Here is a 25,202-nt window from a genome sequence, read left to right as displayed (position 1 = left end):
GGTGCAAGTACTAATACAGTTGTTACCTACAGACAATAAATGCCTCCAGGAGGTGCTAATAGGCTGTTGAAAGCAATTTCCTTCTTGACAGATGCCGCCCTAGATTCCATGACCCTCTCTAGCAGAAGCCTTGTGGTCAATGCCACCACCAGATGTCTCCAATGGCTTAGGTCCTGGCAAGCAGATTTCAAATCAAAACTCATAATTGCTGCTTACCCCTTTCAAGGGAACAAGTTGTTTTTCAAGGCCCTTGACCAATGCCCAAATATTTGTGCAAACCGGAGAGAAGGCAGCCCTTTGGGCATTCTATTTCCTCCCAGCACTCCCTTCTGCTTTTCAAGATGGACTTTAGCAAAAGCAACGGGAGATAATTAAGACAGTTCTCCTCACATAAGCAGTTCAACAAGTTCCCAGGGAAGGATAATTGCCCAGACCAGGATTCGAAGTCTACCAAGCCACAACTCGCAAGAGGCCCTAGTGGAGGGCAAGCTGAGACTGTATCTCAGCGCCTGGCAATCTTCCAAGTTTGACGCCAGGGGCTTGGAAGTGGTGTGCCAAGGCTATTCCATCCAATTCTTAAACACCCCACCAGATTGCTTCATCCTATCCCCGCTGTTGTTCCCAAAAGAGGAAGAGAACCCTTGATGCTCTGCAACATTTGATCTCCACTGAACCGATAGAAGAGGTTCCTGCCCAGAAGTGGGGTTCCAGAAACAAGGAGTGGCAAGCATTCTGGATGTGAAATTCCTCAATCAATTCAGCCACCCAGCCCACTGCACTTGCGCGCGCAGCATCCACCTGGTCTCGTGAGCCTGGCAGCAAGACCAGGACGGGGAAGGGGAAATGCCACTCCCCATTCCCAAGCCTGCAACGGTGGCCATGGTGAGTCTCAGCCACATATTTTTGGCAGTGAGGTAGCGTAACTATATATTTAGTTCCCACCTTACAAAAATGAGTAGTGAATAAATGCACAGGAGGCTTTTGGTGTTTTCAAAAAGTTAAACAAATACAAGGAGTTTTCATTTTCCGGAACACAAAAAGATGTTGGCAAGGTCAAAATATTTACAAGTTAACTGAAATCAGGTAAGACAGCAAGTTGACTTATAGTTAAATGCAGGCTGCAACTTTCTGCTGTTTGACACAAGTTATATCTTTACCTTCATTCACCTATCTCTCTGAATTATTACAATCTCAGGCTTCCACACAGGATGCTTAATATATATATATATAATTATGCTTAATTAATATATTTATGTATTAATCATCCTGTGTGGAAGCCTGAGATTGTAATAATTCAGAGAGATAGGTGAATATATATATATTTCCAAACTAATAAACAGTTTTGCTTGTTTTCCTTAAGGAAACTTTCTGTTAACTTTCAGTCTGATTTGACTTTACACACACTCAAAGACACTCCTGTCTTTCCCACAGGTGGATTTACAGATAAGGATTTTCCTTCAATTTCTGACTCCTTTTCAGAAAATCTAAAAATCTTCTCTTGTTCTCTATAACTAGATCACTACTCTACTAAGTGATCCAGAGTGGATATTTCCCTAGAGAACAACAATTATCCAACCCCTGTGTTTGTTTCGTAAGTGTTTGTACCAGGGATTTAGATTTTCTGATTCTCTAGTCCATCTTACACAGAGCTTTCTGGTCACTAACAGACAACGGAGTTTTCTACAGATACATCCTTTCACCTTGCTCTAACTAGACAGAGTTAATTTAACATAACTCTCACTTCATAGACCACTCAGAAGATCCTCTGAATAAAAACTGTCCTCTTACAATTCCAGCATTGTGGCTAAAGGGCTCTCCACAGTTCCAGCCAGTCAATCACATCAAGTTCTATTTTTACCCCTTGGATTCTGCAGTCCACTTCCCTGAATGTGTCTAAGTGTCTGCATTTGTCACTCCAGCACTGTCTTTCTGGGTTTAATTTAAGGTGCTGATATTTTATATTACAGCCCTACAAACAGTCTAAGCACACCCAACTTAAAGAACCATCTATCCTGCTATGAGCCTGTTCAGCATCTTAGGTCCTCCCAGAGCTGCTTCCTGGTGGAGCTTTCCCTTTGAGTTGTCAGTTCAGCTAAGGTGTGGGCCTACAGCCCGGAAACCACACAGCACCCCTGTGGGCCTACTCTTTTTCAGTTGCAGTGTCAGTCCCCAAAGTAGTACAGAGGTCCACTTGAGGCTTGACAGTTATGGACAACCTAGGGAGCATTCTGAGTAGACCTAGATGTTCATGGATTACAGCATCTCTATCAGGCTCCCCTGTCAGCATGGCCAATTGGCAATGCTGGCAGGGGCTGATGGGAATCGTAGTCCATGAACATCTGGAGTGCCATAGGTTCGCCACCACGGTACTATGTTGTACACTTTGCGTAAATGTAATAGACCTTTTAAGGCAGGTATTTTACATCAGTTCAGTAAGGATTGTGTTTTATTATTTCAACATAGTTCAACCAGCCATAGATGCAGGCAAAATGTTAGAAGCTAAAACTATGAGACCACAGCCACGCAGCCTGAAAAACCCACAACAGCCTGTTAATTCCAGCCGTGAAAGTTTTTGATGATACATCAGCATAGATTACTTGTTGTATGTGTTATGCATTCTTCAAATCAGGCATGTATTTGGGAGTGTTTTTCTTGCTATTTTAAGTCTTTAGTGTTCAGAAATGGTGTTAATTTTTATGGCAACATCTTAATGCTTGCTAATTTTTAAATCAATATGATGGCCATTCACATGGGATTATCCAGTAATGGGATTAGTTAAAAGTTAGTTATAAGTCTTGTGGAAGTTGTTGACGGAGAAGTGTAGTGCATGTAGATGGGATAATCTCCAAAGAGAAACTCAGTCTGCTTCTGTGTTAGTTAAGGTTTAAATAATTTAAATTTATTACTATTTTTTCTCTGTTTTTACTGGCTTGAATACCTTTTTTGATCATTTCTTTCTCTGATAAAAGTCACTTTGATTGAATTACCTCACTCAAAACCAGGCTTCAGAGGGAACGGTCATCACCAAAAAGGAAATAGCTGAAAGTTACATTTTTTATCCATTCCCTGTTTTAAAATTTATGACAGTGCTGTTGCACCTTGTACATCTACAAAGAACAAGCTAACTGTTATAAGGCCTCTCATCACAGGGCAATCTACAATACCAAAGAGCTGCAATATAAAAAGGATCCAAGCTTTCAAACTGATTGTAAGAATTCCAGCTAGTTATGACTCTGGGGTAAAGCTGAAAATAGGATAAAAACTACTTCTTGTAAGCGGCCATGTGTGAACTTTGTTTAATATACTTTGAATCCTAATTCTGTGCTGAGTTCTGCAAGGAAAAAATAGTGAAAGATCAGTAAGGTTAACTTTATACTGCTTTCACAGATTACTTCCTTTTCCCCTTAACAAAGCAAAATTAAATCTGTTCAAAAAGACTGGTCTTGCATTTTTAGGACAGAAAGGATATATCTTGGCTGCCTAAATGTAGGAGTACTTTTCCACCTCCTTCCATCTCTTTGATCCTTATGTGTTTCAGCTCTTAATGAACAGGATGAGTTCTGTTTAAAAAAGACTTGTTGATCTGATAGTATCTATGTGGTAGATGGCAGTTTTGTGTGCCCTTCCATGTGAAGACCTTTGCTACTAAAGTACCTTAGACATCTCTTAGCAGGCAGGTAAACATTGTTCTGCTCTTGCTATTTTTGTTACAAATCTGGCTAATGCTGTTACAATGGAAGCCCAAGAAAAAAACTCTGAGGAATTCTTGAGGACTTCTATGTGTAAAAATGATGCTGGCAGGGGATGATGGGAACTGTAGTCCATAACATCTGGAGGGCTGCGAGTTTGACACCTATGCCTTAAGGTATTGGGTAGCTATAGATTTTGTGTGTGTTATTTAGATATTGGATGTTGTGTGTGTTATTTCTGTTCACCAAAAATTCATATTTTGAGAACATGTCCACGTAAATCTTTTCCCGTCTGTTTCCCACTTCCCCCTGCTCAAGCGTGAGTTGGTCTCATTCTCATGTTTTATCTGCTTATGACTTTGTGCAGACAGGCATCAATGTACATATGAAGTTCCATGATCAGTTTTTTTAGATAATACCTTTGTACAAAATATGGTTTTAAGGAAGCTCCCAACAAGGAAGGTTAGACCTGTTGAACCATTAGTTAGGTGTAATTTTAAATGTCAAGACCAGTGGTTAGCGTTGTACACTTCTGCTTGCATTGTATGTAGAAATTCAACATAATTTTTTTGTTCTCAAAATTGATTCACTGGAGAGGCAAACAAAAGCTCCTGTGTCAGGATCCTGATGAAGGGGAAAGCAGGACTAGTGAAAAATTAAGCTGCGTTTCCTGTTTGGCATTCAGTTAGTCAGGCTGCCTTTCCATTAGAGCTACTTCAGCTGGTATTTCAAGCTGGTTATTAGTGTGCCCAGCGAGCCATGGTTTGCTGGAGTAGCTTGGTGTTTTAAATATAATGTCTGAAAGCTTGATCTGCTTAGTTCCGCTAAACCAGTATTCCTGATTTTTAAAGTCACTTCAGCAGCTCCTGTCTCTTCGTTTTTTGCATGCAGAGCTTCAAAATAAACAAGGCTTTCAAAATATGCATACATTTTATACTCTTCTGACATTTCGTAGTGGAGGAGATGCTAAAGTAATGCAAGAGGAAGAAAAACAATACATCTCTGGGGATCTCTTTCTTTCCTGCTTTGTCTGAATTAGACTGAAGAAAATTACATGACCTCTGAAGCAGCCTGCATCTATTTCTTCCTATTTATTGCCCACATTTTCTCAAGGACTTTGTATTACAAGCTCATTATCTGGATGCTTCTGCCTATTGGCTGATACTTAAGGCACCTTAATTAGCAATGCATCTCAAAGTCACAACTGTTTAAAGTATACCTCTCATACATGTTTCATCCATCTCCAGATTAAACTTTTCCTTGTAAGAATGCTTCCAGTCGCTCCCTCCTACTTGGTGTTCTTTGGCATATACAACATGCCTATGTCATTGTACTGATTCTTTTTGAGATTATGAACTTTCAACTTCTGTAGACATGTTTGAGTTTCCAATATTTTGCTACTTGTGAGAGGCTGTGAACAGAAGCTTTCTGCTTGCTCTTAGCTTGACTCTTCTCTCCACTTTGGAAGCTCACTCTCTTGTTAGATGAAACATTATGCAAAATGTCAAGAAGAAAGCTCAGGCATGTCATTAGACCCAATTTCCATCTCTACTAAGTTGAGTAGTGTGATGTGGCCTACCTATGAAGAGGAAGAAGTGATACATTGTATGAAAATATGCAGCATTCCTTGACAGAATCAGTAAAACTCTGGTATTGAACTTAAGGAGGAAAATGTTATTGAAGAGCAAAGGTGGTTCTTTAGACTGCTGTTTTAACTCTTGATTATGTATTTTGAATCGTCAAATTGATTTCAGTTGGATTTCTCTATGATCTGTTCAGCCTTATGTATGAGAGGTATGCGTAATCACTGGTTATGATCTGTTCAGCCTAATGTACATCCACCCCAATAGACTTGTGAGTTAGTTCCAGCTGAAGTATATAAAGCTAGAATGCAGAGCAGAGAAAGCAGTTTAATTTAAAATACCCTCCTATACTGCCTTTTGTAAGCCGTTGAAGGCTTTTGAATTAAGAAGTGATTCACTTATTGTAGCAGGTAACTCAAGTTAAATACCACTTGTGCATACGGCAGAAGCGCTATGGCCAAACCTGAATAGCTGTTCCTCTGGCATTTCTTATTATTTTTATTGCTAATTTTGGAGAGGGATTTTAAACCACTATTCTTAATGTGAAAATGTGATTTGTGAAACTGCCCTAACATGCTTAGAGTATGTATTGAGACCATCCACAGTTCATTGTCTTGTTTTTGCTGTGTTAAATTGTGACTCTTGCTAAGGATAGTTTCCCTTTTTCTTACTAAATTTTCTTCCTGCATGCTTTGAAATGGAAAGATTAAAACTGTATTTACATTTAAAACACTGAATGCCTGAAATCATTCTGAGTTGCTTATAATTGAGTGGTTAAAATATTTCTTCATTGATAGCTGTGCTTCTTGATACAAATGCTTCTTAGATTTACTGTCAGTAATAACACAGCCTGAATTGAAATTTTGATTTCGGATGTAAAAGGAAGCATCATTAAATGTGCATTCACATCCAAATATATTTGTAGACCATACAAGAGATTGGTATTGTTATTAACACCAAAATCTCCTTTGAATTCTAAGCTTTGATATGCATTGTCCTGAGAGTTTACAGAAGTGTTAAAGAGCTGCTTTTTTTTCAAATCGTAGCCCACGCCTAGTTTGTGGATTGAAGCTACCTGTTAAATAGAAAGGCTTCTGAAATTAATGACTCCGCTCTCCTTGAAAGAACCATATATTTTAATTTTTCCTCCTTCCCCACCCACTCACAACCTTTCCCCTATTACGAAGTTTCATATCCAGATTGTTGTGGCTCTCCTTGCTTAAATGAACTTTGTACCACTAAGTTAATTTTCTGCCAGTCTTGCTTTGGTTTGATGACGGTGGGTGTTAGCGTATCCATTAAGTTTGCTGCCAGACATGTCCAACTCTTTCCACTTCTTCCATTAAAAGGCTGTCAGCAGGTTTAGAGAACTGCTTTCTTACTCTGTGCTAATTGCAGAAAGGTTGCTCAGTGTGATGAAAAACCTCCATAAAAAGAAGACCTCGTTCAGTTCTGAAAAAGTAAATAGAAATGCCATGAACAGTTAGATCTGATTTTACATATAGTCACGCTGCGATTAGCAGGATGATGGTATAATTTCTTCTTAAATTTTTACAGTGCACAGCAAACCTGTCTGCTACCAGCACTCCCACATATCAAATAAAATTTGTACAGGCTTGCAACTGCGTTTGGTAGTGTTGCGTTTGGTAGTGTTGCGGATAAGGGATGCTCATTAAAGTTGTGGATTCCCCCCTGCTGATTTTACAGTTGTTTTTGAAATGAAAATCTGATCGAATGACATCAAACATTATCTTAGCTAGGGTAAATGACATGAGGGGAACGAATAGGTTTTGTTCATAAAATTGAAAATAAATATATATCCCCTGCCAGCATGAGGCATGAAGAGCTGGAGTTCTGGGCTTACAGTTCATCTTTGTTCAGTGGCAGCTTACACTGCAAGTAATTTACACTTAAGGCTGCTTAGGTACAAAACAGCGTTGCTTCAGTGGGTTTTTAGAACCCACCTTGATAGACATGAAATTTAAAAATATTACATTAAAACATATTTTTAATTCCAATTATGAGAATTATTCTAAAATGTGTTATTTTCCTGTAGTTTGTTGTTGTTAAGACAGGAAAAACCTAGAAAGTGGTTTGCTTAATTGGATGTTTTCCTCTGACTGGACTGCCTGTAAGGTTCTATGAGTTCTTAGCGAAAGTTCTGTTTGCTGCAGTTCTATGGACACATAATACATTACTTTGAAAGTTATTTCATTAGGGGCAGCCATATAAAAAGATTGGTAACCATGTTGGGAAAAAAAAGAAAATTGAGAAGGAAAAATTGTTCTTTTCTTCTCGCATTCACCCTTTCCCTTTTCCGGATGACTTTCCATTTTTCCACTGGAAGAACCGGAAATTTTGGGGACACTGACAGAAATGTCTCTGCTTTTTAAGGGAAATGGTACAGTGTGGTATGTGTGGTACAGTGCCAGATTTACCTATAGGCCTAGGCAGGCTGAAGCCTAGGACTTCAAAATCTAGGGAGCCTCTGGACAACGTGTGTAATATTTTTGACACTGCGTCATAGGCCTTTCTTACACATTCTGTCATAATTCACTGTAGTCTCTAAACAACCCTTCAGTAATGTTCTTTGCACTCCATTTCAAAATAATACTGATAATAATAACAAGAATAATAAAATAATAATTTGTTTAAAACACTCTCCCGCACTCCTCTGGTCATGAGGGTGAGGGATTGGAAAGGGTCTCATAAGTGGAATAGCCTAGGACCGCTCTTCATCTAAATCTAGCTCTGGTATGGTATGAAGATTTTTATATAAGACAATCTATCAGCCCCTTCCAGGGGGCAGGGGGCAAGAGGGGGCAGTACAGCCTTGTGCCAGCATATTTGCCTTCCCCAGGGCACTTACCCCAGCAGAGAAGGCAGAAGCACTGGTGGCTGCCTGCCTCTCAGCCCCACTGCTGCAAAACCCAGAAGTCCAGGCTGCAGTGGGGCTGCACTGGAGTCCCAATCGGATGCCAGTGTGAGGGGTGGGGCTGAGGCATTTCCAGGGGTGGATTCAACATTAGTTTTAGGGGTTTAGGTGCTCCAGCCCTCGGCCTTTGGGCTACTTAAGACCTGTAAATTCAATGAAGGGCTTTCCAATGGAGGGGTTGCATTTTTTGCTCCCTGCACTGCCTGAAAGCCCTCTTGAAGGCAGTGGGGCGGTGCTGCAACAGCACCGGGTCCCACCACTGAGGTTTTCCTGGGTAGGGGGAACATAATACAATTTGGTTTTGACCACATGGAAATTTTTCTGGAAATATTTAAACCATTCTTGAGAGAAAGAAGTTGTCGATGCAATTTGAAAAAATCATTTGGATCAGCTGCATCATGCATCCATTGCCCAGTATCTGTTCTTCTTCAGAGGCCCTCTCAGTGTACCCAAGTTTAACTGTTTATCTGTGGGATTCACATTTTTAAAGCAATGAAATAAATGGTATTTCCTGTAATGGATGGGGTTTCAGAAGGAGTAATCTGTATATTTGTTTTATTTAAAGCATTTCCTTTCTAGCCAGTTTAGGTTCTCCAAGGTGGCAAATGATCAGAAACATTAAAACAAGCTCTTGAAATTCATGGTATTAAAAAAATTATTATTTTTTTAAAAATACTAATTTAAAACACATACATGGGAAAGAGTGTCAGGCTGATTCTGCACAGGCAGCATGGGGCCATGGAACCCATTTCAGTTGCCTGTACCACTGTTTGCACAGCAACTGCAGAGGCCAGCGATCCTGGCGGCAGGAGGCAGCACGGTTTGCACAAGAAATGCAGTGTTTCCATGTGAACCGCCAACAGAAATCCCCCCTCCCGAGAACCTCCCAACCTGAGAATCCCCCCACCTACCTGCACAGCATGGCAGCCAACTATTAGAGAATCCACTCTAGTGGCAGCCTCGTGGGGAATCCACCATAACAGTGGACAGAAGAGGGTGGGAATTGAATGCTTCCCGCTTACCGTAGTATATACCAAAGTGTTTGAAACCTCAATTAAAGGAAAAAAGTCACTAATTTAGCAACTTTCATTTAACCCGGGTTCTGGCAAATAGAACGGGTTAGAAGTGTTTGGGGGGGGGTGAGTTCTGTGGGAACTCCCTCCCCCCAAAAACCACTTTTAAAAAGGACCTTGGCCAATTCTGTTTGGCCCATGCACAATGAACCTCGGTGAGGGAATGCCAGGTGAAACAGATAAATCTTTTCCATCTAGTGAAAGATGAAGATAGAGAACCGCTGGGTCTCCTACATACATTTGGTGCTATGTACAACCCACTGCAGTAGGCTGATCTAGATATTATCAGGTCATGCAATGCAATGACAATTCTTTTCTGTGTACTGGTATTAGAGTTACTACTAAAGTTATCTTTTGGCTATTTCTCCCTTTTTCTTTCTCATTACAACACTTTGGGGTAGGCTCGGCTTAAAGTGTGTGATTGGCCCAAGATCAAGCAGCAATGTCCCATGACAAAATGAGGATTTGCACTTAGGTCACTCAGATGCTATGTGACACTTACTATTATATCTTATAAACCAGTGAAACACCACAATGATAATAGCAGAATAAAAATATAAATTTGTCAGGTAGTTTAAAGGGCACAATCATGCCTCCAAGCTCAGTGTAGATTTTTTTAAAGAGCAAAAACCTATTAACATCATGTTTGTGCATGATGGTAACTAAAACTCAAGAGCCTGAGTGAATAGTTGTGGGGGCAGGCCATTCCACAGCCAAAACACTAACACAAAGAGAGACCTGGGTCTGGTTGCCACCCACTGTACCTCAGGGGCAAGGGACCAAGGGATCAGATATCCATCTTAAATGATGGGCAGGTCAGCTTTGGAGAAGATGGTGCTTTGGATATTCCATTAAGGACTCTAATACTGAGAGCCAGACCATGGAAATAAATAGGCAGGAAATGTTGTTGACAGTAATTTAAGCAGAGCTCTTTGTTGCATTTTAGTATTACTGCAAACCACAACCACACCTGAGCCTTCGGGGAGGGCGGTATACAAATACAATAAATAAATAAATAAATAAATAAATAAACCCAGGGCAGTTCAGTGCAGACTGACTTTTATGGGACAAAGTAGACCCCAGTGTGGGCCACAATTGAGCAGAGCAAAACTTGTTGCCAAGGCCAGTAACATATTCCTGAGTGCACTGCATTACTCTTGGGCAATTGACTATCAAGTGCTCTGAAGTAGACACTCTGAAGTAGACACTGTAGAAAAAATCTACCCACCACTTCTATAAATGTTTCTTTCAGTGTAATGATGAACACTACTTTTGAATGGTAAGGTTTTTTCTTTCCTCACTGTCTTTCATAGATATGTTACTTCTGCTGGTTGGGGACTTTGATCAGAGACGGGTAGGATAAACATCTAAATAATAATAACAATAACAATAATGCATTTTGAATCTAAAACTACTTACCTTTTCACATTTCACTGTATTTCTGCACTTCATGGCGACCCTGTATATTACTGTTCTCTACCTCTGGGATTCAGCTTAATAAAAGATTTGTATATGTCATTAGCTTTTGAGGGCGCATAGGCAGCTTTGAAATTCCTGCTTTGTTAGAGTTCTTTTGGGAGGCAGAGATCTGTATTAAAAACAGTGATTTTGCTTTGACTTTGGAATAAATCAAAATACCTATGTTCAAATGCTGTGAAGAGAACAGCTAGACTATACGCGTGGAATACAAAGCTGTATTTGTTGAACATTCAGCAAACAAACATCTTGTCAGTTACTTTGAATGCAGTAATTTTCAATGCCACTATTATTTTGTTTACCCAATTAGTGATTGAATATGTATTTTTCAGCTACAAACTCTGTATTGATGTGTCTTGCTTAATAAATATTATCATACTTAAAAGAAGCTTGAGGTCTTTTTAGCTCAGTTCAGTAATTAAAAAAAGGTACTTAGAATTACATGTGACCATATTCGCTACTGTGATCTCTTTCTGATCATGAAAAGAATCAGATACCCAGAAATACAAATATATATTCTTGGGACAGGTAGCTAGTTGTTCGATAGCCTCCAGGGTCTTCCAGTCAGGTCTTCAGCATAGCACACACAGATACTCATTTCAGAGACATCCTCTGGGAAGGTGTTTTACCTATGAACAGAGGTAGAAGCATATGGTGATGCTCATCAAAGATGGACAAGGACAGAAGGTTCTACCAAAAATAAAAAGCCTACTTTCTCCCTCCGAACTTGGAGGACATCTTCCTGGGTAATTCCTACCATTGACCTGGGAGGCAGGAACTAGATCTTTTTGCTTCCTGTGTTACCCAATATTCCTCAGTTCTGTTCCTGCCTTAGGGGAGAACAGTTGCTTATATGACAACATCCTCTGTCCTGCCCTGGCAAGGTGGTCTCAGGAGGTTTCTCACCAAAATTCTGTCACGGTGAGGGCTCACTGAGCAGCCACCAATAGTTTGGCACTGAGGTAGCATAAATGGATACTGATTTCAAACCTTACTCAGTTGAGACAGAGGATTATATTGTAAACATAAGATTCCTCAAACCCTTTTTCATTTCTTGTCAGACTTCCAGAAATGAATAAAGGCACAAAAGGCTTTTGTGCTTTCAAAAAGTTAAACACAAGAAGTTTTTATTTTCAGGAACAGAAAAAGATACTGGCAGGGTCAAAAAAATTACAAGTTAACTGTAATCAGGTAAGTCAGTAAATTGACTTATGCTTAATTGCAGGCTGCAGCTTTCTGCAATGTTTGACACAAGTTATATCTTTACTGGCGTTCAGCCTCTCTCAAAGTTATCATTTTACTTGAGTTCAGCCTCTCTCTCTCTCAAAATCAGTCAATCAGTCAATCCCAGGCTTCCATATAGGATGTTTCATTACAAAAATAAAGTTGTTTCAGAACAAACAGTAGTGCTTCTAATGGGGGCTACATCTTTGAGGGTCCATAACTTTGGACCCCCTGAACCAAACTTTACCAAACTTGGGTGGTATTATCAGGAGAGTCCTAAAGACTTAGTCTTATTAATCCCTAGATGTCCAGTTCTGGATATGTCATGGGCCAGGTATAAAATTTGCATCCTGTATTTACATGGGGCTACAAGCTGTGTTCTCTTTTCCCACATAGCAGGACATTTTTTTTCTCCTGAAAATTCTGTAAAGTTTACGTGGGCTCTTCACGGTGAGTGAACCAATAGCCGATTTAGCTAGGTTTTTTAGCTGTCCTTTCTCCTTGTCTCACACTTACTTCTACTTTTGTTTTTTCTTGTCTTTCTACCTGCTTTCATTTTTGCTCACCTTTGCTGCCTGCCTTACCTGTCTTTGGTAGTCTTCCTCATTCATTCTCAATTGCCTAAGAGTTTGTGCAAGGACCCAGCTGGCATTCAGCTGTCCTTTCTGAGCCCTCAGAGCCATCGTGGTTTGTGTACCAGAATAAAAGGAGAAGCCAGCAACATTACCTTCATGTCCAAAGATGAGGGCAAGCACCAGACCGGCTGGTATGGCAATGGAGGGATCCCAGGCAGATGCATCCCATTCATGGGCTGCACCAACCACTGGGAATGCTGCCACAGTGCCATTGGCAGCAAAGGCACGGAAGCTGTCCCCTTAGTCAGAGGAGGATGCTGGGGCTTCAAGCAGAGGAGCTTTCTTCAGGACTCCACTAGTAGCCCAGCAGGACCTAGAAGAAGATGACGATTGACAGTCTGGTAACTCTGACTCCAGGACCATTAATTCTCTCTCTGATTTGGTAGCTTTTATCAAATTCACCATGAGGAAGGAGTTTGGGCTTTGATGAAGCAGACAGTCTCCATATTCAAAAAGGCCACCAGATTTGGGTCCCCCTATCCCTCCATATCCAAAGAAGCTCTGAAGGGGAAGGAGGTGGTGTCTTCCTAGCTTATCAAGGCTGCTTGGAAGAGGGACTATGTTAGTCCCTTTAGTGACTTGGACTCTGCCTTGGAAAGTGAGGAGTCCATGGAAGAGAGTGAGTTTATTTCAGAAGACAGGGCAGATGGTGAGGACATTCAGACCCCTGAATCCATAGTCAGGTTCTTCAAGGGGAAGAATTACCAGTACCTACTTACTAAGACATTGACAACCCTTGACCTAAGGATGTCCCAAGGGGCGGGGGGAATGACACAGACCAAGCTGAACTCAAATCCAGTTTCTCGCATTGGACAGACCTACTGTTTTCCTCAGTGTTTTAAAACTCAAATGAAAGCTGAGTGGGCAAAGCCGATGGTCAACAAACAATTTTCAGGCACTGCCGTCCTGTGCATTGGAGATGCTCCAAGTCTTCCTGATGGATGCCCCTGTCACAGCAGTCCAGGCACCAGCACTGGTGCCTGAAGACAGGAAGGGGAACTTCAAGGACAGCATTGACAAAAAAGCAGATCAGTTTGCCAGGAAGGCTCACAAAACCACAGCAATGGCGATTAGAGCGTCTGCCATGGCTTCTCTTGTTTCCAGGGCTGTGACACTATGACTGTGCAAGCTGATCCAGCTATTACCCGAAGGGGATAGATGCTTGCATGAAAGTGCCAACAGGCTTTGAAGGGGGTGTCCTTCACTGCTGATGCAGCACTAGTTGCCGTGACCTTTTTAATCAGGAGCCTAGCAGTCAACACGCTCACCAGAAGGCTCCGCTGGCTTCGCTGGGTTAGGACTTGGCAGGCTGACTTTGTCAAAACTTAATGTAGCAGTGGGATAAACTATTCATGAAGGCCCTCAACTATAATCTCGTGGACATCTGCAATAAGATTAAGGCAGTTCCTTAATACATGTGAAAACAGGACAGAAGGCAACAGCAATTCACTTTAACGTGGCATTCCCAGCATACCTTTCCAAAGTTCAAATAGGACTTTCTCAAGAACACCTAGAAGTCATCCTGCCGTGACCCCCCCCGCCCCCCCCAACTGAAACCAGTACAGGAGGGTTTCTTGGCAAATCTGACAGAGTTGACCATGATGTTAAGTCCTCCAAGGCATGACTTGCCCGGGGCACTGGTAGGAGGCAGGCTGAGGCAGTACAGGGATGCATTACTTGAATCTAGGGCTGATGGTTGGGCCCTGGAAGTTGTGAGCCAGGATTACTCCATCAAGTTCGTCAAGGCATTCCAGCAGAATGCTTCATTACATCCTCTCTAGCTCACAACCCAGAAAAGAGATCAAGGACTTTCAAATGTGAATCTGTTTGTGAAGTCTTTATTTATAGTCAATGGGAGATTGGCATGGATCCCGTAATACTGCAGAATTCCTGACTGTTGTGTTTCATCATCCTCCCCACTAAAATCTGCCAAAGGAAAAAAATAACATTGAATATAAAGCTAAGTTCTATTCTTTCTCCACTCCCCCTCCCTCCCCCAATCCTTCTGCCATTGCCCATCCTCACCAATCTATACATCCAGGGCAGCATCCAGGGACCACAGTTGTGGTGGTGCTCCCTTTGCACATTACTTGTTAGAATGTTATCCTGTCTGACTATTTCCGTAATTCACACAGCACCTGCTATATCAAATGCTACAGATGTTGAATTCCCCGGAGGACTTGGAGAAAGTCAGAAGCAGCACTGTTGCGTATCCTCTCACATCTGCCCAAGTTTAAGGTTGTCACAAGACACCTCATGTAGCTAAGCTCAGTTTTTATTATTCCTTTCTCAGACGGATGTTTTTCTTATTTAGTTTCTTATTCATTTCTAGCGAATTGCTGTGTTTTCAAATTGTTGCTTATAGCCCTGAGAAATCTGGGCCAGTAGGGCATTCTTAAAATGTCTTCTCTGGAAAGGCACAGAAAATACATGTGCCTGAGTAACTCGATATGAGTGGCACTTGCACTCTCATCATTTTAAAATGGAAGTAAGCTGACTAAAGTGTTTGGCCATTGCCCTTATACATTTCAGTGAAAATATAATTATATTTACCACTGTTTCATTGTTTCTTTAGCAACTTCTGTGACTCATGGAGTATTCAAGAGTTTGTGTAATTTTGGATGTTTTGTTTACTTTAGGAAAGAAGTGAAAGTATACTGTGCAACTCTGTTGAAAAATTTTAACTGACCTTATCTCATTTGTTTATAACTCTTGTCATCACTGTACATTTTTGCCTTTGGTGTTTTGCCATAGTGACAGTTTCCTTTTTTTTTTTACAGCAAGCATCAAGACATTAGTTTATGAATTAAGAATGGATATAACTTGCAAAGGGTGCTTTGACCTATGAAAGATTTGAAAGACCTATGAAAGACCAAAATCCTTTTGGTCACTGCTGACCAACACAGCTACCCTCTGAGATTCAGTTCTGATTTAATAATACTGAAAAAATAGGCAACACTTAACTTTAACAGAAACTCCACAGGTTAGCCTTGAAAAATTAATTTTAAAAAATAAACATACGTTTTGAAATGCTAAGGTTGTCTCTAGATATTTAAAAGTGTATACCAGTGAAGGCTATGAAGGTACTTGATGTACAAAAGGCACTAATAGCTATAGGGTTTTTTTTATTAAAACAATATGAAATTCTGCATGCTTTCTGATTGGAGTGTGCAATGTAGATATGAAGCATAATTAAGTCTTATATCCATCCATAAAGCTACTTCAGAAAACTTTTGATCTGCTAACAACATTGCATAAGAAGTTCCTTTGTACTACTCAGTTTCCTAGGTGCTGCCTAACTGGGTTTGTATGTCTTTAGCAAGTTTTTTTTAAAATTTCTGTGAGACAATTTGTTTTTTGTACTAGGCTTTTCTACCTCTTTATAAAATATGTAAAATTAGATGTGTAATTAATATCTAAGTAGATACTTGATTTCCAAATCGCTTTGATAAGAAATCATAGAATATCTGAATAGGTAAATCATTTTGTCTCTGCATTTGAGTCAAGCAAAACTGCTTTCTGTAATGTGAATCCTCATCAGTTTGTTCATTTACCCATTTTAAAATGTTATTAGAGGTTATTAATTTTCCAAATCTTCTGTTTTTCATTTTCAGGATTGATATTGATTTGTTTGCTTTTGGTCTTCCATTCAAGATGATTTTCCTAGTAGTCAAGGCCTCTGCAAAGAGGGCCAAAAAATTTGTATGCTGTGATTAGGCTTGGAGAATTGGGTGCACCAAATCCCGGATTTGGCCCAAATCTTGGTTCTTTTGGGCATGTTCAGGCCAAAATTGGCCCGAATATGAATGAATCCAAATGCTTTTTGTGTTTTGGCCTGCAGGGGGTGCATTTTTAAAACTAGCGGCACCAAAAGCTCAGGGACTCATCTGGAGAGTCTCCTGATGATATTGCCCAGATTTGGTAAAGTTTGATTCAAGGGGTCCAGAGTTATGGACCCCCAAAGAGGTACCCCCATCCCCCATTGTTTCCAATGGGAGTTAACAGGAGATGGGGGCTACCCCTTTGAGGGTCCATAACTTTGGACCCCCTGAACCAAACTTCACCTAACTCAGGTGGTATCATCAGGACAGTCTCCGGATGAGACCCTGAAATTTTGGTGCCAATAGCTTTAAAAATGCATCCCTGACAGACACCCCAAGCAATTTGCCCAGATTCTCTGCTCTGCAGTGCCTTGGCTCCATTGTAGCCAATGGGGAATTTATGAATGTATAAGCAGGCTGCAAATTTTTGAAGATAGAGGCACCAGACTTTCAAGGTGGCTCCAGGAGGCCCTCCTGGTAATAGCATCCAGGCTTGGTGAACTTTGCTTCTGGGGGTTCAATTTTATGGCTCCCCAAAAGGCTTATTTTGTTTCCCCTCTCCTACACATGAAGCCTGCTGGCAGCGTTCTCTCAGAACTCTCTCACCCACCCACCCCCACTGCCCCCAGAAGCAAAGTTCACCAAGACTGGATGCTATTACCAGGAGGGCCTCCAGGAGCCACCTTGAAAGCTTGGTGCTGTCAGAACCTCCTTAAACGAGACAATTGAAACAGTTGTTGATAAACAATTATTTCTTTATTGCAGGTAAGATAAGTCCACTACAGTCCCAAGACGTCTCTGCTGGCCCCAGCGGAGGCGTATCTATTTTAAAGTAACCAGCATGCCCATCCTCCCCCCTGGCCACCATACAATTCTACAGCTGTACTACAGACCAAAGTATTTGGCCTTCACTAGCTTAGCGGAGGAGAGATAAGCAGTCAGGGAGCAACACAGTTTCACACAGCAGATTCACAAAGATCAGAGTTCCCATCCCCCAGTACTCAAGCCAACCCGACAGGTGCCTCTATCTTCAAAAATGTGCAGCCTGCACAGAAATCCCCCAATGAGTACAATGGAGTACCAGGGCCGCTGCACAGAATCTGCTTGGGCTCAACAGGACCATATGGTGGGAGGAATTGGCACCTGCGCGGGCTTCAGTGGGAGCTTGCTGTTATTCTCAGCTGTGAAGCTCTGTGTAGCATGGAAATTTGGGGAATTAGCTGCTCTCTCTCTGGGGAGGTTACCAGGTAAGGGGGCGCTGTTTTCTACAGGGCTGCTGGTGTGAGTCTCCTGAAAGGAACCAGCCAACTTTGCTAAACTTTGCTTAAGAGGGGCAAATGCTGAGGGCACGCAGTTGAAGGTGAACCTAATGTCCACAGAATGACTGCCCAGCCATTCAAACTTTAGCAAAGTTGGATCCCCTGAACCAAACTTCACCACACTTGGGTGACATCATCAGGACAATCTCCGGATGACACCCTGAAATTTTGATTTCACTGGCTTTAAACATGCACCCCCTGCAGGCACAACTGCGAAAAAACACCAAAAAATAACAGAAAAATCAGACGGACCCAAATTTTGGGGGGTATTCATTTATATCCGAATATGTTATTTGTCTTATTTGGACATATAGATAATTTTATGCTCAAATAAATCCGAATCTGAATGTTACCAAATGTCTAGGGTATTGACCAATCCTAGTTGTTATATCAGTCACTTTATTTGAAATTCATCCCAACAAGGCTGTTTTCCATTATGAGAGTGTATGAGTATGGGTAGGAAAAACAGTACAGGTGCCAGTTAAGAGTGCGCATATGCATATTGAGTGGAAGAGGACATATATAGGTCTTTTTCCACTGTTGGCCATACTCTTCCCCACCCCTTTAGGGTGGGCAGAAGCAACATTATTCCTAACAATAATTCTTCTCTTCCTTGGCTGTTTTGGACAAAATTGGCCTTCACTAGAGTTTCTGCCACCAAAGTCCCCTTATGTATGTGTGCTACGTTTGCCTGATGCAAGGACAGAAAGATTTAACCCTGTGCCACAGATGAGGGTATCCTGACTAGGGTTTCTATCATGCTTAAGAGAAACGTGATTGGTTTATTTATTTTTGGAATCTATGTCTCACCTATATGGAGGTCTCAATGCGGCTATAAAAACAACTGTAAAAACATCAAAATATAAAAGGCTTCAGACTTATTTGGTATTCTGTTGGATTTTGGCTGTATTGGCTGGTGTGGGGCAGGGTTGTTTTCCCTCTCCCACTGAGTTCATTGGGCGTATGTATACTTAATACTGGCATTTTAGCTGGTGTAATGCCAAAATGTGAGCTGAGAAGCATTAGTATGCTAACTAATCCTCTTATCTCCATCATTCCTTTCTGATGCTTCTGATTTCTTGCCCTTATGCTGCTGCAGCTGTGGGGGCTCTGGGTTTACATAGGCATCTCATTGACAGAGCACTATGCCAGTGTATCTCTTGGGATATCCTCATGTGGAACACAGTTACTGCCCTAAGCAATTTATTTGCTGGCCCTTAGGAATGTGCTGTGAAGTCATTAATAATATAACAGGGCTTTCTGCTGATAACCAGTATGAGAGCGAAACTATACTCTTTTCCACCAAAAGATGACAGTAGAATTGTATATTAATCTGCCATTTCCAGGACCTTCTTTGTTCCACTTGGGTCTTAGTGCTTACCTAGTTCTGTCCCCAAGGCACTAGGACCCAAGCAGAGCATTCTAGAACAATGAAGGTCCAGGAAATGGCAGATTAATATATTATTTTACTGTCATTAATATATAAGTTTACTGTACAGTGATGTACAGCTTCCTTAGGATTTTTATTTTCATTTTACAGGTCTTTATAAATAGTATTCATGGATGAGAACTTCAGAACACTGTAAACGTACTTGCATTAAAATGCAGTACCCATATTTGTCTGTAGTTAGGAAAAGCATGACTAGTTCTGGCAAAACATCAAAGAGGGCTTCTGATCACAGACATATATGAATAGGCATTGTCTTTAATCTTGTACCTCTGTTCACACAACTAACTCCGTTGACTTTGTTTTAATTCTGACATCTACCATTCAGTCTTTCCACTGCTACATTAATCTTACATCCTAAAGCTGCTATAGTTTTAAGGTTTTGTATTATTTTTAACTGGGATTATTCGATTTGTTTTTACTGTGTTGTTGTTCTGTTGTACACCGCCCTGAGCCCTTCAGGGGTAGGGCGGTTTATCAAATTGAATGAATGAATGAATAAATAAATAAATATCTTTCTGTTGAAAATCTGGTGTTACATCTGATATTCATGCTAATCTGGGTGGTACTGATTGATTGTTACTTTCTGACTTTTTATAAGCTTCCCACCATTTAAAACAATCAACTCCTCCAAAGCTATCAGTTGCAAATGTCAATAAGCCAGGACAAGAATAAAGAGATGCTAAAGTTTTTGATAACTGTATGTATGTATGTATGTGAATGTATGTGAAAACATAAGATGTTTTCAAAGAACTGGCATCTGCCCAATAAATGCTGTATAAAAGGGAAGTGGTCACTTAATCCTTTTGATACCATATATTTATCCTTTGGGTGTTATAAGGATACCAAATCCTTTGAGATTGTAATTACATCAACCATATTCTACATGTTTGGATTAAAGTTTAATTGAACTGATTCATATATGCTCTACGCTGCCCTTTATTTGACTATAATTTATTGCTGATTTAATCTTTCCAATGGAAAAGAAATGATAGATTTTTTTTCATATATTCTAAGCAACCATAAGTAAATGAAAGACTGATTAAAATCCTTCTCTGGATCCAAGGGAATAAATGAATGTAGTCCTTTCATTTGCCCTGTGGAGTGAACTATGGTGAAATAGGACATCTCTTATATGTAATCTAAACCAGTGAGTGTTCTTGCAAATTACCTCTGACTTTGTGTGGAATTAAGGATTCTCACCTTGTCTGATTTGCAAGACTTCAGCATCACTAAACAAATATATAAGCGCTTCAGCACTAGGTTGCTTGATATTATTAAAGAGAAACTTGGGGGGAGGAGGGGTTTGCTTGTTTTTTGCATGCCTATCATGTTCTGTGCAGGCACAAAACCCATCAGTGTAATCCACAGACATTGTGAAGAAGTAAAAATAAAAGGAGAAAGTAGAAAACAAAATTCTACAGTGAACAAAAAGTATATTCTTGGCAGAACAGAACTCTCATACAGTGGCAGTAATGGAAATCAGGTTATTATAATATTGGAACCACTGAACCTTTTTTAATGACGAATTAGCATTAAAAACATTATAGTATATTAATTGTTGTCAAAAGTAATTGCATGTTTAAACCAAAACATTCATGAAAACATGTACATGGCAGCTTCAGGGGAAGATGGCACTTCGAACTGATTGAGCTTCTTGGAACTCTCTGCCACACTTTACTGAAAGGGGCGAATGCTGGCTTAAGGGCAGACAGGGTCTGACTCTGGCCTCCCCAGGAAGTTCTGGAGACCTTTTAATTTGGCAGGTGAACTATTTGTGTTTCTTTTTGACCCATTCGTTCTGATAAAATCTGGGATCAGTAAAGTGCGAGCTAGCTGCTCAGCTTTTGGAAGCAGCCTCTCCATCTTCTTACCACCACCACCACCACCCCCCCCCCCCCCCCCCACTTGCAGTTTTCTACTTTCACTTTCTCCGGGTGTTTAGTTCACGTTTGGGTTTTCTTCAAGTTTCTTTTTTCCGTTTCTTTTTTCTTGTTTTATTTTTCTTCTTCACTGGATCTTCTGCATTGTTTTTAATCTACTGAAGGATTACCAATAGAGGTTTTTCTTCAGCAGATTGATTATTGCAGATCCATGCAATTTTTCTTCTCTTTTTCTAAATCTTTTCCTCTTATTGTATCATTTTGTGGAAAAAAAGAAAACATATACATGCTTACCATATACATAGTAACCATTGTTATCTAATACTATAGATTATTTATTTAAGACATATTTATTGTGCATCTAGGGCTGAAATTATAATTAAGCCTTATTTACTGTATATATGGGGAACAATTTTTATGTATTAAATACACATACGTAATTTATAAATGCCACATTATACTAAGATATTGTGGTATAACTCATCTGATCCCACAAACTTGCATGTCATACTTCAGCAAAAATCCCTAAAGTAGTTGTTAGTCTTCTGTGGTCAACTAAAGAATCAGGACAATCAGGATAGCAGAATATTAGATTTTTTTTAAAAAATGAAAGATGTGTTCCCCACATTGGGTTCAGGCCCAGCTGTTGCTATGGTTTGAGCATTATTTGCAGAGAGCACTTGTGTGAACCAGATTTTCTTAGTCTCCAATAGACATGTTCAAGCTAGAGTCACAGTAAATATTTGCCAGGTTCCAGTCAAAACTGCCCATTCCTGTAGAATCGAAATTTCAAAGAGTAAAAGCAGTTTCCAGTCTTCTAGTCCTGTTCAGTTTTGCTTCTTGCTACTATTTCTTTTTTTGTTAAATACGAGAGTGATCCCATAAATTAAGCATTGTGATGTCATTCAACATGTCATCATTTGATTCTATATAAGTAAAAATACAGTAAGCATTAATGTGATGTCATTCAACGTGTCATCATCCTACTCTGTATAAGTAAAATACAATCAGAACAGTTTGGCTACTGAGGGATAGGATAGAATTATGTGATTAAAACATCATTAAAGTCTGTGAAAAACAGTGTGGTATTTGACTGAGTTCAAACCATTGCCATTGTTGAGGTGCTGTTTAAACAATGCTGGAACTTGAGTTAATTGACACATGTCAATTTGGTGGAAAAGTTGACTTTGTTAGATGCTGTGGTTGACTAGGGCATACATTAAATGTCCCTAATGTAGGTTTAAACAGCTGGTACACATTTATTAGAGATATTGTTCCCCCTACTCTGATCTTACTTTAGTACCACTTCTCCCTCTACTATGTCATTGTGATATTGAATTAGTCATGTCACAGTAGTTCTTGCTTCCTAAATTTGTCACATTGCCATTCAACCAGTTCCAATCATATATAATGAACAAGGTCTCTTCACATAACCAATGAGATTTAACCACATGTTAACAGCACTGTGGGCAAATTAAACCAGTTCTGAGTAATGGCATTGTTTTTGAACTAGTGATTCATTTTGCATGCTTTGCAAAAGATACAGCCAGTGCAAAAAATATCCAAGGAGTGGGGCTTTTGATTACCAACAAAAATGTTCATGAAAAGTTCCCCTCTTATTGTAACTCAGCTTTAATGGCTGCTTTTTCTATTATGTAGAAATAAAATGTTGAGATTATAACATTTATAGAAATCAGTACATGGATGGAAAGCCACTAAGAAAGACTGGATCTGCTATGCAGAGCAGCAAAATGGAAAAACCTCTCTTGCCTTGAAAATTCATGAGGTGGAGCCTTATTGAGTTGCCATAAGTAAGTTACAACCTGGTGGCACACGTGACTTTATAGATGTCATAAATAATTAAGCTTGAGCAATACTGAAAAAAATTGGTAAAATTTAGATTTGGCTTTATTTGGCTTTAAAATTATCATTGAAGCCAAAAATCTCAAATATCTGATTTGGTAAACCTGAATATTTTTGGATTTTTGAAAAAATCTGAAAAAATTCGGGTCCATTTGAATTTTTAGTTATTTTTTGTGTTTTTACCGTTTTTGGCCTGTAGAGGTCATATTTTAAGCTAGCAGCACCTAACTTGCAGGATATCTTCAGGGGACTCTCTTGATGATACCACCCAGGTTTGGTGAAGTTTGGTTAAGAGGGTCCAATTTTATGGACCCCAAAGAGGGTGTCCCCATTTTCCATTGTTTCCAATGGGACCTAATAGAAGATGGGGGCTACCCACAGGCCCTCCCAGCCCACAACAAGACCTGCCACAAAAGCAAACAGAAACCACCAGCAACAGAAACAAACCACTACTAAGGAAAAGCAAAAACCCCAAACAGTTTGGATTTGGAGTGGAAAACTAAAGGGTAAAACTTAAAAGGAGAAGAAACACAACAACACCAGCAAACACAGGGAGAAAAATGTGTGACCCTAAGGAGAGAACTCAACTTTGGGAGACCTGAAACAAAAAACTCCCAGAAGTCTTCTAACCAAAGCAAGAACAGAAGCAGCAGCACATGAGGGGGCAGGAATAAAACTGGGAGACAGTTATACAGACATTTTACAAATTCAAATTAACAATAAAACAAGGGAAAACAACAAGCTACAGTCCCCCTTTAACCAAAGGTTGGCCTAAGACCTCCCCCCCACACACACACACAACCAAAAACTGAACTGAAACCACAGAAACAAACAAAATGTTGCTAACAGCAACTTAACAGTAACAGTTGAACAAATTAAACTTCAAATCAATAGAACCCTGGGCCTTTGGACTTCCCCCTCCCCCCCCCCCAACCACCAACATACCACCAAGCGGCAAACAATTATAACAGGAAAGCAATACAGGTTTAAAAGTTAGTAATATCAAATGTTTTTGAAAAATAAAACTTGGTTAGTGAAATTAAAATGAAACCCTCCAGTGTCTTCTCCTCCTCTGGCAGGTCTCCTCTGTGGGGTTGGTGTGTTTCATGAAGGTGGGCTCTCAATGACCAGTCACCAGATAGAGGGAGGACAAGTTCAAGGCTCTTGAATTGTCACTCTACCTCTCTGGACTCTGGTACAGAATATGCTGACTAGGAACCAGCCCTGCAATTTATACTTTTGGGGCAGTCAAGCAGGCAACCCAAGTGGAGTTTGAATATCCCAGGGAATGAAAATCATCCCAGTCTTGGGCAGTTTTGTTTGGGCAGATTAATCTTTTCCTCTGTCCTATCCCTCAAGGTGCAAAGTTTTGCAAAGTTCTAGCTAGCAGAAATGCATAACAATTATTGGCTGGTTGAGTCATCCACTCTCCAATTTGTTGCCCTGGAAACAAATTAACAAAACAACAGAGTTCCAGGGAAGCAGAGAGAGAGAAGGAGAGAGACTCAGCCAGAGCCAACTCAAACACCATTTCTGTTGGCCTTCAGGCTGCTCCCCCACCCCCAGACCCCACCAGAGCGCCTCCAACACACACAGCAATGGTAAGTAAGATGGAGGGAGAATCTCTGGGGGAGGTTCATTAGTTTTAACTATATGCGAGTCAAGTTAGTTAACTTTAAAGGGAGTCCAAAGCGGCTAGCCACTATTGAAGGCTCCCTTTAAAGTTTCAGTCCCCCAAATGGATAATGCCGAATATCTATTCGTCATTCAACATTCTGAGCTATTCGGATCGGCTTTTATTAGCCCTGCTTGTATTTAGGACTGATAAAAACCGGGAAAAGACTAATACAGCTTTTTTTTTTTTTTAAATTCGGTTATACCAAATCACTAAGCCTATAAATAATATCTAACCTACAGTCTGTATTGTGCATATTTAAAAGTTTTGTGATTCAGTCATGATTTCAAGTGTCTCATTATTCCGTTTCCCCAACATTACATCTTACTAGATTTTCAAAAGAAGCAACCAGAAGATGAATCCACTCCCAGCACAAGCAACATTCAATCGGATTTGTTCTCTGGAGAATCAAATAATGACAACAGTAATACCTCACTATCTACGCAGACTGTTAACTCCAACCAGCAATCGACAGAACTGAATGTAACTTCAACGAGCAAAGAGGAATGTAAGTGCACAGTTCCAGCGGAGGAGGCAAACAAATTGAGTTCCAATTTTTCCCCCCTACTGAATTTAGTT

At 40.3% G+C, this 25,202-nt stretch overlaps 1 protein-coding gene across 2 annotated transcripts in view; it reads left to right on the top strand.

Moving 5' to 3' along the window:
- The window catches only part of ZFAND3 (zinc finger AN1-type containing 3), a 202,011-nt gene that overhangs the window by 92,911 nt on the left and 83,898 nt on the right, over window positions 1–25,202 (top strand). For both annotated transcript variants that reach the window (XM_048518825.1, XM_048518737.1), the window contains exon 4: window positions 24,955–25,131. In XM_048518825.1, coding sequence (XP_048374782.1) covers window positions 24,955–25,131 — 177 coding nt within the window. The remainder of the gene's footprint in view (window positions 1–24,954; window positions 25,132–25,202) is intronic.

This window comes from Sphaerodactylus townsendi, linkage group LG01 (genome assembly GCF_021028975.2).
Source record: "Sphaerodactylus townsendi isolate TG3544 linkage group LG01, MPM_Stown_v2.3, whole genome shotgun sequence".
Taxonomy (NCBI): domain Eukaryota; kingdom Metazoa; phylum Chordata; class Lepidosauria; order Squamata; family Sphaerodactylidae; genus Sphaerodactylus; species Sphaerodactylus townsendi.
Note: the sequence above shows the minus strand (reverse complement) of the source record. Positions and strands in the feature narration are given on the sequence as shown.